Genomic DNA, 15,748 nt, shown 5'->3' with positions numbered 1-15,748 from the left:
AAGGGCTTTAAAAGTCACACTCAGTTTTAAATTCCAGCTAGTAACTGTGTACTCTTGGGCGATTTCCTCATCTTTTCCGAGCCTCAGACTCCTCATCTGTAAAATGAGGTTGGTGGTACTCACCTTGTAGGGTAGTAAAGACTAAACAAAATTATATCTCTAAAGTGCGTGGCATTCAGCAAATGATCAGTAATCAGTAAACAGTAGCCATTTTCTTGTTTTGGGCACTAATTTCAGACCTATGATAACGATAACAATTTGTATTATTACAAATTATTGTAATAGAGGAGTATTGTAATTAGAGGACTTTTGGAGGTGATCTAATTTGAACTCTCTACTTGATGCATAAATTCCCTCAACAAATCTAGTTCCTTCTTCCTTACCGAATAGGTGAATCAATGACTATAGTTTCCTGATGCATTTGGTTCAATAAGCAGATTTTATATAATTTTGTTACTTCAAGTTTTGTAAAGAGGCTGAAATTCATTAAATCCTTAACTTTATATATTTCAAATTAAGATTTTAATTTTAACATTCTAAGCCCCAACTTTTAAAAATTAACAGTTGACTGAATGAAGTATCTGCCTTAGAGCAGAAGCCATACTTCCTAAGTACCGTCTGCTGCTGAACCACAAAGAGCCAAGCTTTTTATCCATCCAAAAACATCAGATTACCCAACACTGTTTATAAATATTCTTCAAACTAACGACTAGCTGCCAAGTAATCTTAAATAATATTTGTCCTAAAACAAGGCAGTTTCTACATGGATAATATTATTTAAGAAATTATAACTTACAATTTATGACACATGCTTAAGTAGTCATAAGGCACAAAACCTGAAGCCATTACCTGCAGCCATGAATCTACGTAAAGAACACACGATTCCTGAAATACGCCCACCCCTGCATCCCCTTTTGAATTCTTCTCTTTCTCTGACAAAAAATCCTTCCTTCTTCCTGTCACTTCCAATTGCTCAGAGCTGAATGAGCTAGGACATCCCTATCTACCACAAGGCCCAACTAGGGAGGGAACTAGATGACACTGAAGCTTGGTAAGGTTTATTTCAATTACGAACTTATTAATGTGTCTTCACATAAAAACTATGGAAATTGCTTTACCTACAAGATAGACTACAGATTATTCTTTGAGAAACATCTGTGGCACAATGAAAGTGATTTCAAAGTTAAGAGTGCCAGGTCAGCCATCTCTCACAAGACAATCTATCTCCATCTCGGTTTTCTCTCTGAAAACTGGGACTTTCCAAACACACTTGTGATGAGAATTAAATGAGATAATGCAGGGGAAAGCACTTGTAAAACTGTAAAGTCCCAAACACTTATGATGTACCCCTTCCAGCAGAGAACTCATATTTATATCTTTTTTTCCCCATAGGAAAATTCAACTATGAGTATGTAATAACATAGATAATAAAAGATGTTCTTCTGGCTTTAAAAATTTTTTTCTTAAGACGAAATTTGTGAATAGATCAAAAAATGTTAAAGTTGAAGAGAATGAAAACACATGTAAGACATCATTTTGATGTGACATTAGTATAAATTTTCAGAAACATCTTTCTGTTCCTACACTATCAATAAGCTCAAGGGAAATCAACATCGTGAAAAAATTCTGAGAACACAAGGTCATGTCTTCTGTACCTTGCAGTCATTAATGCGGTTTACATTGGCACACATCCTGACTCAAAGAAAGGTAACAAGCCTTAGGAGTAACAAGTCAAGCTTCAAGCAATAAAAAAGATTTTACATCATATATTTACCCACATTTAGGTTGCTATGGGCTCTGCTGGAGACGTGAAAGAATGCGACATCTCTTAAAATACTCAACATCACATCCCGTCATCACTATGGAATCAATATTGACCATGTAAAAAATTCTCTTCAAACAACCATTTCACTGAAAGCTTTATATTTCTGTGAGATAAAATAATGGCAACTCCTGAAAGAACTCAATTTCTGTGTTTGAACAGTTGGCTCTTCACCCCTCTTCAACATTTTCAACTAAATGAGAAGCCACAGAATAAAAAGAGTTGATTTTTTGGTACTGCATGAAGTAAGTAAGTAGTATTCCTACAATGCAGTAGGAAAAATGATGGCTCTCCCACCACATCATTAAAATATAACATGGGCAATTCCGTAAGTCGTAAATCAGCCTGAGATCAATTAGTTATATGCCAAATGCAGCCAGAGTTAACAGTTGGAAAAAGAGGCAACTTTCCTATTTTACTACAGAAAGGAGTGTACATAAACACATTCAATTATGTCAAAACCATAATATACAGGGCAAATTTATAAACCTTAAACAAAGCCTGCTTATAACACAAAACAGAACTTTTACTTCCTGAGACTTCTAAACAGTTCCTGTGTCTGTTGCAATGAGATTTCATTACTTTTGCCAGAGACAGAAGCATATTTTGAGGTCGCGCAGGTTTTCTTATTTTTGCTTTCTGGTTACACGTAAAATAACGTTCATTGAATTACACAAGTGATTACACATATTGAACGCTCCCTCTAACCTAAGCGCAGCCTTAATGCTACAGATGGGTTTTATTTAATTCTCTCAACAACTCCACGAGGCAACCAATGATGGAGTAACCTACTCAAGTACACAGAGCTGGCAAGTAAAGAGCGACGATTCAACCAGACGGACTCCAAAGACCATGTTCTTAACCACGCATTAAACTTCTCCATGATGAAAAAGAAAACCAGACAGAAAGAAATGCATAAATTTTATTTTTCAGTTTAGGTTCTTATATCAAGTGTCTAACTGCATTGCTCACTGCTTCAAGACATTACTTTCGTAAAGAAATTTATGTAAAAAAGATGCAGAAGATGTCACAACCTTAAACCGGCCCCCCCCCCCCCCCCCACAGGCAAGCTAACTTTATGAGAGGTGTTAAAACAAAAGTTGAAAGAAACATTCCTGGAGGAATTAGAATCACAACACCTGGTAGGGTGCAAATCAGTTTTTTACATTTGTTACAAAGTCTGCAAGACAGCGCTTGCCGCCTGAAGACGTTTCAATTTTGTAAGGCCAGTTTTCCCTTCGTGGAATGAAGCCAGACAACTCAACTAAATAATAGAAAGTCTTAGTTTTCCTTTTTCAAGAAATTAAGGTTAGTTCAGAATGTCTGGAATTTCAACGAATTAGAATCGCTCGCTGAGTGAGTAGCTCTGTCTTCTTTTGTCACACTTGAAGTGTGCACAGATCCAGTTAATTAGTCCCTAGCACAGCGCAGTAAATCTTGTTCCTCAGACGTTTTCCCTTTTGATAGCATTTGGAATACGGAAGGCATTTTTAAAGTAGGTTCTCCTCCAGAAAAAACGACTTCTAAAAGCTACCTTAGTATCTGTAAAGAAGTGCATCTCTAACGCTGTTTGTAAGCAATGCTACAAGTCCCTCCTTTTCCAAGACGCTTCCAGATGAAGGCTGTCACGACCGCCAGGCCCTTTCCTCGGTACAACACGGCGCTCCTTCGCAATCCTGACAAACGTCTGCGACAGCACCGAGCACTACTGAACGCCCTGTGCCGGGCCAGGGCGCGCGCGGCGGCTTCACGACCCCCGGGAGGGCGGGCGGCGGTGACACTGACTTCACGGGGGACAAGTGTGCGGCCGGGCATTCTGAGTCACCCCCAAACGCGCGCGCTGCAAGCAGGGCAGGGCTGTGAGCTCGGGGCTGACCCCAAGGCCAGTGCTTCTGATGTCTTCTCCAAACTGTTCTCAGGGAAAAGGGAGTCAGGCCCCAAACTTATCACTGCATCAGCCGCTTCAACATAAAAACGTCAGGCAGCCCAGCGGACGCCGCCTTTTACAACTTTAAAGAGACCAAGTCGTAAGCTCTCTCTATTCCTACAAAACCCGAGAGGGGTGGGGAGGAGGGCGCCAGGGCCGGCTCACGGCAGAGCAGAAAGGGGGGACAAGAGCTGAGAGCCTATGAATGAAACCGATCTGAACTTAGGGCACAGGGACCCGAACGTTTTAGAACTAAACTAGCACAAAACCAAGAAACCGAAATCGCAGGCAGCAGGCGGCAGCTGCCGTCAGGCCGCACAGCTCCGGGCAACGGAAGCCGTCACGCCCGATGCTCTCTTTCGGTCCCGCCGCAGAAGGAGCCGGCGACAGCCGCAAGGGCTTACGGGCAAAGCAAGCCGCCGCGGCAGCGACTGCACCCTCGCCCCCCGGGCTGACGTCGCCGGCGCGGTCCCACGCCCCCTCGGCCAGCGACCGCGGATGCGGCGAGCGCCCGAGCGCAGGAAGGGCTCCGGGTTCTGGTCACCTGTCGTCGGGGGCTTCCCCACCCCCGCCGCCGCGCAAACCTGACGCTCGCGGGGCGCCGCCGGCTCCGCGGAGGGTGGCCCCGCGCCCCGGCCGCCCTATCGCCGCCCGCACCCGAGCGTGGGCGCCGCCCCCGCGCGCTATCGGCCCCTGCGCCGCCCGCACTTATCGCCGCCCGCCCGGCCGCCTCACCTGCCCAGCTCCCGGCCCGGGCTCAGGCTGTAGCGCTCCTGGAAGGACTCGGTGCGCACGGCGGCGCGGATCTCCGTCAGCAGCCCGCGGGGCTGGGGCGGCGGGGGCGGCGGCCGGCGCGGCGCGCTCAGACCCCGGCTGGCCCGGCCCGAGCCTGAGGCGGCGGCCGGCGAGGAAACGCCGCTGCCCGGCTTCTCCAGCGGGATCATGGTGCTCGGGCGCGCTTCCTTGCCCGGCGCCCGGCGCCCTCCTCGCTGCCGGCGGGTAACGGCCCGGCTTCCAGGTGCCCTGCGTGCCTCTGAGGCAGCCCCGGCCACCGCTCGCCCCCACGCCGCGCTCAGACTGCGGCTGGCCGGCTCCCGGCAGTCCCGCCCCGCGTTCGGCCCCGCCCCGGCCCTTGGCCCCGCCCCCGCCCCGCCCCGCCCCCCGCGGAGCGCCCGCCAGGTCCCGAGCGCCGGGCGCCTTGCGCGCGCCCTCTGCAGCCCAGGGGGAGAAGGTGCAGCCTGGGGGTGGCCCCGGCGACCCGGAGACGACGAACAGCACAACCCTTCTGCCCAAGGGCCGGCTGTGTCACCCGGTTACTCACCTGTTGAGCATCTGAGAGTTCCCAAATCTGAGCCCTCTCTTAATGAGAGGCATACGAGCTGCCTGCTGGAGCTCACGATCCACTTTCCCTTGGGCGTTTGGGGAGGGGTTCTGAGACTCTGATCCGGGTTGCTGTACAGCACGCTGGGCCTGGGAGTTGCCCCGGGACCCCGGTTCCTTCGTACCCCTGGGAGGGGGATCTGGAGGCAGGAGTTGGATAAATATTATTAAGCCCTCTCATCAGCCCTATGAAATAGGCACTATTGTACTGTTTGTAGTCTTCTTCTCTGCATTTAACTTTCAAGGTGAGAGTATATTTAACTTTCAAGATAAGAATCCAGTCTTAAGACTAATTCCATCCATATGCTCAGGACCAGAAACTTTATGTCTCCGGCTCCCAGCCATTCCTTGAACTTCAGGGGGTCTCCAGTTAGCTGTCAAATCAGCATCTCAAACCTAACGTACACAAAAGTAAGTTCCGGATCGTCCTTCGCAAGTGCACCTCTACCCAGTTTTCCCCATCTTAGTAAATGGGAGCTCCATCTTTTCAGTCTTTCAGGCCAAAAAACTTGGGATCAGCTTTGACTCCTCTATTTCTCTCATACCCTCATCCAATTTGCAAGTAAATCTTCTTGGCTTTACCTTCAAAATACATCCAGAATCTGATCACTTCTCGATTGCCACACTGCCACAATGAATTGTCACCATTATCTCTTGTCTAGGTTATCGTGATCGCACAAGAACTGAACTGCCTGCTTCCATCCTTTTTCCTCCCCAATCTCACGTAGTTTATTTTCAAAGTAATCAGTGCGATCTTTTGAAAATCTAAGTCAGATCATGTCACTGCTCTGCCCAAAGTGTTCCAATAGAGTTTTGCTTCTGGCAATGATGGACTAGTTATTTGTGACTAATACTCCCACTGAGAAAAATTGGCAACATTTTTAAAACAGACGTCTGCTTGAAACATCAGAGAGCTTCAAAAGCAGCACGGACTTGGATGATTACGATCCAGAAATGAAGGGCAGCCCAGAATGGTACCACTTTCCCCATAAGGTGTTTGATGATTCTAAGGCAACGATTGAAAGGGTGAGAACGTAAGCAGAGCTTCAGCCATCTTATGGGACTGGGGAGACAAAAAATTGGAGTTTAGGACCTATCAAGGCGGAGGAGCTGGTGAACACTCTAGACTTTCAGTGGGAACCCTGACGGGCTACGTCCTAGGAGCACTGGTAAAAGAGAAATAGACCAGCCCTCACGAGGACTGACGAACGGCTTCAAAATGCTACAGTAAATTCCCTCTGGAGGAAAACAACATCATTCAGAGCTACACATTATCTGTACAATATTTCATACACAATATCTGGCACTTAATTTAAAAAGGGGACACGCAAAAAAAATTATCTTAAAAACTAAGAAAAAAACAGAAAATAGAAATACGTAAGCAGGGGATCCAGATTTTGAACTTTAAAGATAGATCTTTAAATTTCTGCTTAATATCTTCAAGAAATTAGACGACAAGATAGAGAATTTCAGCAGAGTACTGAGAACTCCAAAGAAGAATAAAATGGAATTTTCGGAATTGGCGGGGGAGGGGGCGGGACGACGACACAAACTAAAACTATGACTGAATGGATGGGTTTAATAGTAGATTAGATACAACTTAAGGAAGAATTAGTGAACCTGATTAGTGAATTTAATATGTCAAAAATATGCAAAATGAAACATGGGAAATAAAAGGACATAAATTCCAGAAAAGAGAATAAAACTTGCGATATGTAGTAAAATGTTCTCACACATGAGACTGAAGTATCAGAGGAGAGGAGAGAGATAAAAAGAAAAGAAGCAATATTTGAAAAGATAATGGCTGGCAATTTTTCAAAACTAATGAAAGATGACAACGCAGAGAATCAAGAAATATTATGAAAATCAAGCAGGATATCAAGCAAAGAAAACCATACCCAGGCAGATCATACTAAACTACGGAGAATTAAAGACAGAGAGAAATCTTTACAAATAGGCAGAGAAAGCAGATATTTTACCTGCAAAAGAGCAACAAGAAGATCAAGAGCTTATTCTCAAGTGAACAATGGCAGTCTAAAGGCTTTCAAATACCTTCAAAGTGCTGAAGGAAATTAGCTGCCCACCTAGATTATATACCCAGTAAAAGTATTCTTCAAAATTGAAAATAAAACACAAACATTTTTATAACAAACACTAAGATCATCAGCTGACCTGCCTGCATGAAAGGAAATTCCAGAAGGAATTCCTCTGGCAGATGGAAAATAATCCCAAATGGAATCATGGAGATGTCTGACGGAATGAAGAAGAATGAAAGGATTAATATACGGCTAGATATAAATTTATACCAACTGTATAAAACAATAAATTCATGTCTTGTGGGGTTTGAGTATGTACAGAATTAAAATATACACAATAATAGCACAAGAGCAGGGTGGGAGTAAATGGAATTAAAGTGTGCTGAGTCCTAGCATTGTATGGGACCTGATCAAAGTACTTGCCTTTAATAAACAAGAATGAATATTATAGTCTCTAGAGTAACAGCTAAAATAATAGAAAAGGAATGAATAACAAGTTAATGAGGGGGGGAATGGAATAATAAAAAATGTTTAATCCAAAAGCAGCAAGGAAAGAAAGAAAAAGGAACTTAAAACAAGAAGACAAATTGAAAAAAAATAATAAAATGACCCATTTAAACAACAGGAGTTTGTCTTGTTTAACAGCAATTACACTAACTATAAATGGAATTTAATATAGCCCTGGTTAAAATACAAAGATTGTAGACAGGATTAAAAAATAATCTCAGGTGTATGTTGCTTCAATGTGACACCTTAAATGGAGAGTTACAGGAAGGTTGAAAGTAAAGGGATAGAAAGAATTATGTCATGTAAATAGTGTAGCTGTACAAATATTAGACAAAGTATATTTTAACACAGGAAGCATTACTAGAGACAAAGAGGAACATTTCTTAATGATCAAAAGATCAATCCGTCAGTAGGTTATAACTAGTCTAGATTTGTTTGGTCTGAAAAATATAGCATGGAAATATATAAAGAAAAGTGATGGGCCTAAAAGGAGAAATAGACAAATCCACAATCATAACCTGAAATTTTTAACACATTCCTGTATGTAACTGATAGAACAAGCAGACAAAAAAAAATTATATAGAAATGTTATTAGCGGTTTTGAACAACACTTGAATAAACTTCAAAAACTTGGCAGAATACACGTCCTTTTGGTGCAAAGAGAACATTTCTTGATTAGGTACTGGGTCATAAAACACATTTTGACATTTTAAAAGGATTGAAGTTCTAGAGTATATTCTATGATCATACTGGAATTAAGCAAGAAACCAAATGTTACCTAACATTTTGATATACAGCAACTACAACCACAGCCAAAAGCTCTATAAAACCACAAATGCTCGGAAATTAATTAATTCCCTTCTCATTTATTGTAATAGAAATCAGAAGAGGGTTTGATTTGAGGGGTGGAGAGGATTGCCTGAAAAGGAGCAAGAGGGGACTTTCTGAAATGATGGAATGTCCTGTTCCTTCACAGGGCTATGGGTTACACGGGTGTGTGCAATTTCAAATCTGATTGAGATCAGTGAATTTAAATTATACCTCAATTTTCTAAAGTCTGTTTTATAGAAATTTTTAAGCCATGGGAAAAACCCAGGCTCAGAAATATTAAATAAAATTAATTCGATTGATATATTAAAAGATGCAACATGACAGAACAGATTTTATGCCAAGAATGTAAGGAAGTTTCACTACATGTTCGGATTAGAGGAGAAAAGTAATCCTATCAATTTAATAAATACTGGAAAAAACATTTTATAGTATTCAATACCCATTCATGATTAATTAAAAAAAATTTAGCAACCTAGAGATAAAAAGCAATTTTCTAAACTTAGTAAGATATATCTCTCAAAAACTTATGGAAGGATTTTCATCAAAGTCAGGGACACAATGATACCTGCTCTCACCACCCTATTCATTGTGGCAGTAGAGAACCTAAACAGGGCAATTCAGACTACAAGGGCGCTAATATTGAAAGGGAAGAGTTAAAATGGTCAGAAAGGAAAAGGTAAAATTATTAAATGCAGACAATGCAGGTACATTTCTAGAGCATCCAAAAGAACCAACTGAAAAATATTAAAATTAAGAAATTAAAGAAAGGTGATTAGATCTAATAACAATATATCAACAGCTTTCCTATATAAACACTATGAGGCATGCAAGATAATGGGGAAATTATCCCATTTTCACCAGAATGAAAAGTAAAGCATGAAGAAACAATCCTTTTTATTTTATAATTATACAGAATATAATTATCCTAGGAGACGTAAAATAAGACTTATGGAGACACTTAGCATGTTCTTAGATGAAGAGATTAGACTCTGCAATTCTTTGTAAATCAATCACTATATTTTACAAAATTTTAATAAATCCCAAAAAGATTTCTTCTGAAATTTGTTAAAATTATCCCAAAGTTCATTATGAGGAATGTTCAAATGAGAATAGCAAGGGAAGTTTTGGAAAAGAAAGTTTGTAAGGACAGAATTTTCCTAAAAAATATTAAAATATATTTTGAGATAAGACAACTCAACATAACAGAATACATACTTTTGAAATAGAGTTACAATATATAAGAAACTAAAATAAGCCCCAAATCTTCTAAAGTCCTTAAATGTGGGGAAAAAAAGCCTAAACTGTAAAATCTGCAAAGAAATAATATATAACAATTAGCTGATTTCTAAAGGAGAAACAATTTCTAAACAGTAAAGCCAAGGAAAAAAAGTCTCAAAGAAAAATATTTGACTATCTAAAAGTTCAAAATTCTTGTATATCGAAAGATGTTATATACAAAATTAAAAGGCAGACAAACTGGGAAAAGATTTTCAAAACCATCATAGACAAAAATCATACCCTAAATATATAAAGAACATACAAATCAATAAGAAGTATGCTAAAACTATATCAGAAAGAAGACAAAGAAAATAAGAGACAATTTTTAAAGGGACAAATATAATAAATCTATATCAAATGTTTAAATTTACCAGGAATCAAAGAAATATAAATTAACCAATGGACTTCCATTTTTGCCAGTAACATTGGCAAAGATTTTTAAGGTATTCAATGGCCATCGCTAGTAATAATGGAGGGAAAGTTTGGAAAGATAAAAACATAAGTGCTTTTTATTTCCTTCTTTTGTTCTAATCTGTATTTTTCTAAGAACTCAGATATCACTTTCTACAGGGCACCTTACTTGATTCTATGAGAGTAACATAGAACCTGGCCCACCCGCTTCCTTATCAACCTGAGCTTATCTTTATCAAATAGCATTCTATTTTTTCTTTTCACGGTTAGATAGGACAGAGGCCATTTATTTCTGTACCCTCAGTGTGTGTAAGTGACACTCCGTAAATAGTGATCAATAAATGTGGTTGAATTGAATGTGCAACACTCTAAATGTCTCTCAGCAAGGGAATGTTTAAATGAATTATGATATATTTACCTGATAGTTTATTATGCAACACTTCTAGAAGAATTTAATAACACTGCACTATACTTATTTTTTTTGCAATGATAGCTATAAAAAAAGATTCAAAATTGTTTCTATTGTATATTATATTTTAGAAGTGCATTGAAAAGAGATGACATGGAATTACCACTTTAACAGTGATTCTTTTTGAGTAATGTGACTATTGTTGAGTAATTTTATTTTAGTTTTCGTACTTTCCAAATGTCCTTAAATGATTATATATTACTCTTATGATTAAACTGAGTGAAAATTTTTTTTAAAGCTTTATTTTTTAAAATAAATACTCCATAGTGGAATGGAAGATTCCCAGCCCATATTCCCCCACAGAAACAAATATTTGGCAGCTACCCACAAACAAAAGTGGCTTTTTGGGAATTTTGGGATCTAGGTGGAAGGTTGTGGACCTCAGTGGAGCCCAAGACTGAGCAGGGCCACTTTGAGAAGGCAGCCTGCTACACCACTGGCAGGCCTGCCGACTGGTTCCCAGCTGTGGAACAGAAGCAGCTCTGTCCCTTTGTAGACTCAGCCCAGTTCTGCTCTCCATGGTTCTGCTACCAGCCCCTTTTACCAAGGGACCCAGGAGGAGCCACCACTGTCTATGCCCCCAGTAACAGGGCCCGTTGACTCCTCAGACCCAATTGCAGTCCCTGAAGCAGTCCTCTGACTCACCCCTAGCTCCACTCCAGAGAGTCCTGAGGCAGTTATACCTGCCCAGGGATCCACCTAGGGGCCTGGCAGTAGCATGCCCATGGGCATCTATGCTAACAGGCTCACAAACCTCAGATCTGACTGTGGTTCCTGAAGCAATCCTGTGACATGGCTTCAGCCCTGCTCTACTGCGGTCCAGAGACAGTCCTGCCTATCCAGGGACCCACCCAGGGGTCCAGAAGGAGTATGCTCAGGGACCTGGTGGAAGTGACACCCATTTGTTTCCCTGGCAACAGGCCTGCCAACCACAGAACTGACTGTGGACCTGGCAGCAGCTATGGGACCTGGCTGCAGCCTCACTTGAATGCAATCCCAGAGGCAGTGCCATCAGTGAGGAGAAAGTCTTTATCTGCCAAAACTGGTCTGTAAAGACTGGAAGAGTGTCTTCTCCTTCAAATGCACAGACATCAGTGCAAGTCTACACAGATCACGAAGAATCAGGAAAACAGGAAACAACGAAAGGAAACTGATAAATCTCCAATACTGGAAATCCATGAACTGCTTGATAAAGAATTCACAATAATCATCTAAAGGAAGCTCAATGAGCTACAAGAGAATATGAATAAATGACTAAACAAAATCAGGAAAACAACACATGAACAAAATAAGAAGTTTAGTAAGGAAAGAGAAATCATAAAAAAGAACCAAACAAGAATCCTGGAGCTGAAGAATACAATGACTGAAATGAAAAATTCAATAGAGAGCTTCAAGAGAAAACTAGATCATGCAGAAGAAAGAATCAGCAAAATCAAAGACAAGTCATTTGAAAGTATCCAGTTAGAGGAACAAAAAGAGAAAAGCAGGAAGAAGAGTTAACAAAGCCTATGGGACTTATGTGACATCATCAAGTCAACCAATAGTACACATTATGGAAGTTCCAAAAAGAGCAGAGAAAGAGGAAGGAGAAGAAAGTTTACTTAAAGAAACAATGGCAGAAAACTCCCCAGATCTAGGAAGGGAACTGAACCTTCAGAACCATCATGCCCAAGTCCAAATAGATTAAACATAAAGAGTCTTCATTAAGACGCATTATAATCAAATTGTCAAAAATCAAAGACAAAGTGACAATTGAAAAAGCAACAAAGGAACAAATGACTTGTCGCATACAAGGGAACCCCCGTAATACTATCAGCGAATTTCTTAACAGAGTCTTTGCAGACCCAGAGAGGGGGAAAATATATTCAAAGTGCTGACAGAGTAAGAAACTGCCAACCATAAACAGTATACCCAGAAAAACTTCAGAAATGAAGGAGAAATACTTTCCCAGACAAATAAAAGCTGAGGGAGTTCATCACCACTAGATTTGCCTTACAAGAAATTCTAAAGTAGGTGGAAGGAAATAATAAAGGTAAAATAATAAAGTTTAAATAGAAAGATATGAATCCCAAACTTGAAAGTTAGTTTTTGAAAAGACTAGTCAAATTTGTAAGCCTCTGGCAAGAATGATAAAAAAAAGTTACAAATTGTCACAAATTACCAATATCAAGAAATAAAAATAAAGAAGCTATTACCAGAGGTTTCGTGCCAATAAACTTGGTAATTAAGATAAAATGAACAAATTCTAGGAGTCATACAACTTCCAAAATTGACACAATAATAAATAGAAAATCTGATTTGTCCCATATTTATAAAAACAATTAAATGTTATTAAATATCTGCAAAGAAAATACAAGGTCCAGGTAGCTTTAGCAGTGAATGCTCCTAAATATTTAAGAAAGAAAAATCACCAACCTTATACAAACTCTTCCAGACAACTGAAAAAGGAGAAACACACTCATTTTATGAGGTCAGCATAATCCTGATACCAAACCTGAAAAGGACATTACAAAAAAAAAAGTAGCATGGCAATCTTACTCATAAGCATAGATGCAAAAATCCTAAGCAAAATATTAGCAAACCAAATTCAGTCACACATACATATACACACAACACATCATGACTAAGCTGTGTTTACACTAGGAATGCTAAATTGGTTTCACATTTGAAAATCAGCCAATTTAATTCAGTAATATGTACGACAATATATGTAATCATAACAATAAGGGATGTAGATAGTGTTCAAAAGTTACTTGAAATAATAATTTTTTCTGTGTATTTATATTGCCATTTTCATATGCAGTTAGATAATTTGTTTCAATTTGTATTCAATTTTAGGTTTTGCTGCTTTATCATATTAATTTTATTTTTTGAATATTAAAACATTTGCATGATTCAAAAGTCAAAATTAGATAAAACAGATTTCTCTCCCTGTCTCCTCCAGGCTGTTCCCTCTCTTGCTTTTGGTGGCCTTTTTATTTTTTAAGTTTCTGGTTATCTTTCCAAGATTTGTTTTTTCAAAAATACTCAAATTTTATCCATCATCTATCTGTCGACATATGTATCTACTTCTTTTTTTTTTTTTTTTTTAAAGATTGGCACCTGAGCCTACATCTGTTGCCAGTCTTCCTCTCTCCAAAACCCCCCAGTGCATAGTTGTATATTCTAGTTGTAGGTCCTTCTGGTTCTGCTATGTGGGACGCCGCCTCAGCATGGCCTGAGGAGTGGTGCTAGGTCCACGCCCAGGATCTGAACCAGTGAAACCCGGGGTCACTGAAGCAGAGGGTGTGAACTTAACTACCCGGCCATGGGGCCGGCCCCTCTACTTATTTTCTTATCTCCCCTTTTTTCGTACACAAAAGGTAGCACACTATTCTGTTCTGCATCTTGCTTTTTTCATGTAAAAGCATGTGATATGCGATCTTTTTAAGCTGATTTTCCATTCTCACTTCCATTCCATCTTTTGACTGAGTCCAAGTAAATTTGGACTTCTTACCTTCAAGATCTTTAATCTTCTCAAACTCTAAGTTTATTTTCACAGTTGAACACAATAAGTGCTCTTATTGTTAGACTTTTTTTAAAAAGTAAATATCTGGAGTGATGGTTTGGATTATACATGAGGTCATGACGCTTTACGTTCTGTTACTCAGGAAGACCTCTCCTTCACAGGCTACCTCTCCAGGATCCGTTGTTGGCTTGTGTTGGCTTTTCATTTATCCGTTCCTTGGGCACACAGGAGTTTTTCATGTTCTTCCACACTGCAGACTGAGTTTTCTACATTGTGAACGTTGACCGTGCTGACTCCAACGCCAAGGCTAATTTGGTTGCTGTGATTTAGATCTCATGCCGTCTCTCCTCATCTCTGTCTTATTGTTTTGAAATTTTCCTCTTAACAATCTGAAAGAGTTGATACGTTTCCTCCCTTTTATTTGTGTTTCTCAATCAATTTAAAGGATAGTAAAGTTCTGCGTCATAATCTCAGAGGCCTTTTCCACCATCAGAGGAGCCTGACTTCCCCTCAAACACAGAAAAAAGAGAAAGATTGTGTAAAATATTTTCTGATGATTCCTCCATCCTGTCTTTGAGTTATGAGGTTCTAAAGGGGACTCCTTTTTCTTATGGGTACATCGCAAGCAGAGGGCTTCTTTCCCTTGGCCTTGCCCCACAAGATTGTGCCGTCGGACTGGGTTCCTTCAGCTGGTTGATCCTAAAACCAGCTCAGAGTAATGGATCCAATGCCAGTGGCCCCGAGGAGTGGTGAGCTCTCTGGCTTCCCAGTCTGGCTCAACCACAAAGTAGCTGCCTGAGTCAGGACAAATACTCTCTGCGTCTCAATTTCTCCATCAAAAAAAAGAAAAATGGGGAGAGAAATATATTTACTTCAAGGTTGTTTTTTTTCTTTTTAATAGACTTTATTTTTTAGAGCAGTTTTAGGTTCATAGCAAAACTGAACAGAAAGTACAGAGAGCTCCCACACATACTCCCTGTTCCCCCTGTATGTACAACCTCCCCGATTATCCACATCCCTTGCCAGTGTTACATTTGTTATAATCAATGAACCTACATTGACACATCATTTTCAATCAAAGTCCATGGTTTACCTTAGGGTTCACTCTTGGTTTTGTACATTCCATGGGTTTTGACAAATGTATAAAGACATGTATCCACCATTATAGTCCCGTACAGAGTGCTTTCAGAGCCCTAAGCATACTGTGGGCTTCAGCTGTTCATACCTCCTTCCCTCCAACCTCCGGCAGCCAGCAATATTTCTAGTGTCTCCATAGTTTTGCCTTTTCCAGAAGGTCACATAGTTGGAATCATACAGCATGTAGCCTTTACAGATTGGCTTCTTTCACTTAGTAATATGCATTTAAGTTTCCTCTATGTCCTTTCATGGCTTGATACCTCATTTCTTTTTAGCGCTGATTAATACTCTATTGTACCGATGTACCATGGTTTATTTATCCATCCACCTATTGAAGGACATCTTGGTTGCTTGTAAGTTTTAGTAATTATGAATAAAGCTGCTATAAACATCTGTGTGAAGTTTTGTGTAGACATTAAATTTTCAACTCACTTAGGTAAAT

At 40.3% G+C, this 15,748-nt stretch overlaps 1 protein-coding gene across 1 annotated transcript in view; it reads right to left on the bottom strand.

Annotated features, from left to right (window-relative positions):
- Positions 1-4,870, bottom strand: part of STK17A (serine/threonine kinase 17a) — a 39,079-nt gene extending 34,209 nt beyond the window's left edge. Inside the window, exon 1 of the mRNA XM_070617201.1 lies at positions 4,485-4,870. Within this exon, the coding sequence (XP_070473302.1) occupies positions 4,485-4,693 (209 nt within the window). The 5' untranslated portion in view covers positions 4,694-4,870. The remainder of the gene's footprint in view (positions 1-4,484) is intronic.
- Positions 4,871-15,748: the final 10,878 nt, after the last annotated feature.

The sequence above is a fragment of the Equus przewalskii genome, chromosome 4, assembly GCF_037783145.1.
Source record: "Equus przewalskii isolate Varuska chromosome 4, EquPr2, whole genome shotgun sequence".
Classification (NCBI taxonomy): domain Eukaryota; kingdom Metazoa; phylum Chordata; class Mammalia; order Perissodactyla; family Equidae; genus Equus; species Equus przewalskii.
Note: the sequence above shows the minus strand (reverse complement) of the source record. Positions and strands in the feature narration are given on the sequence as shown.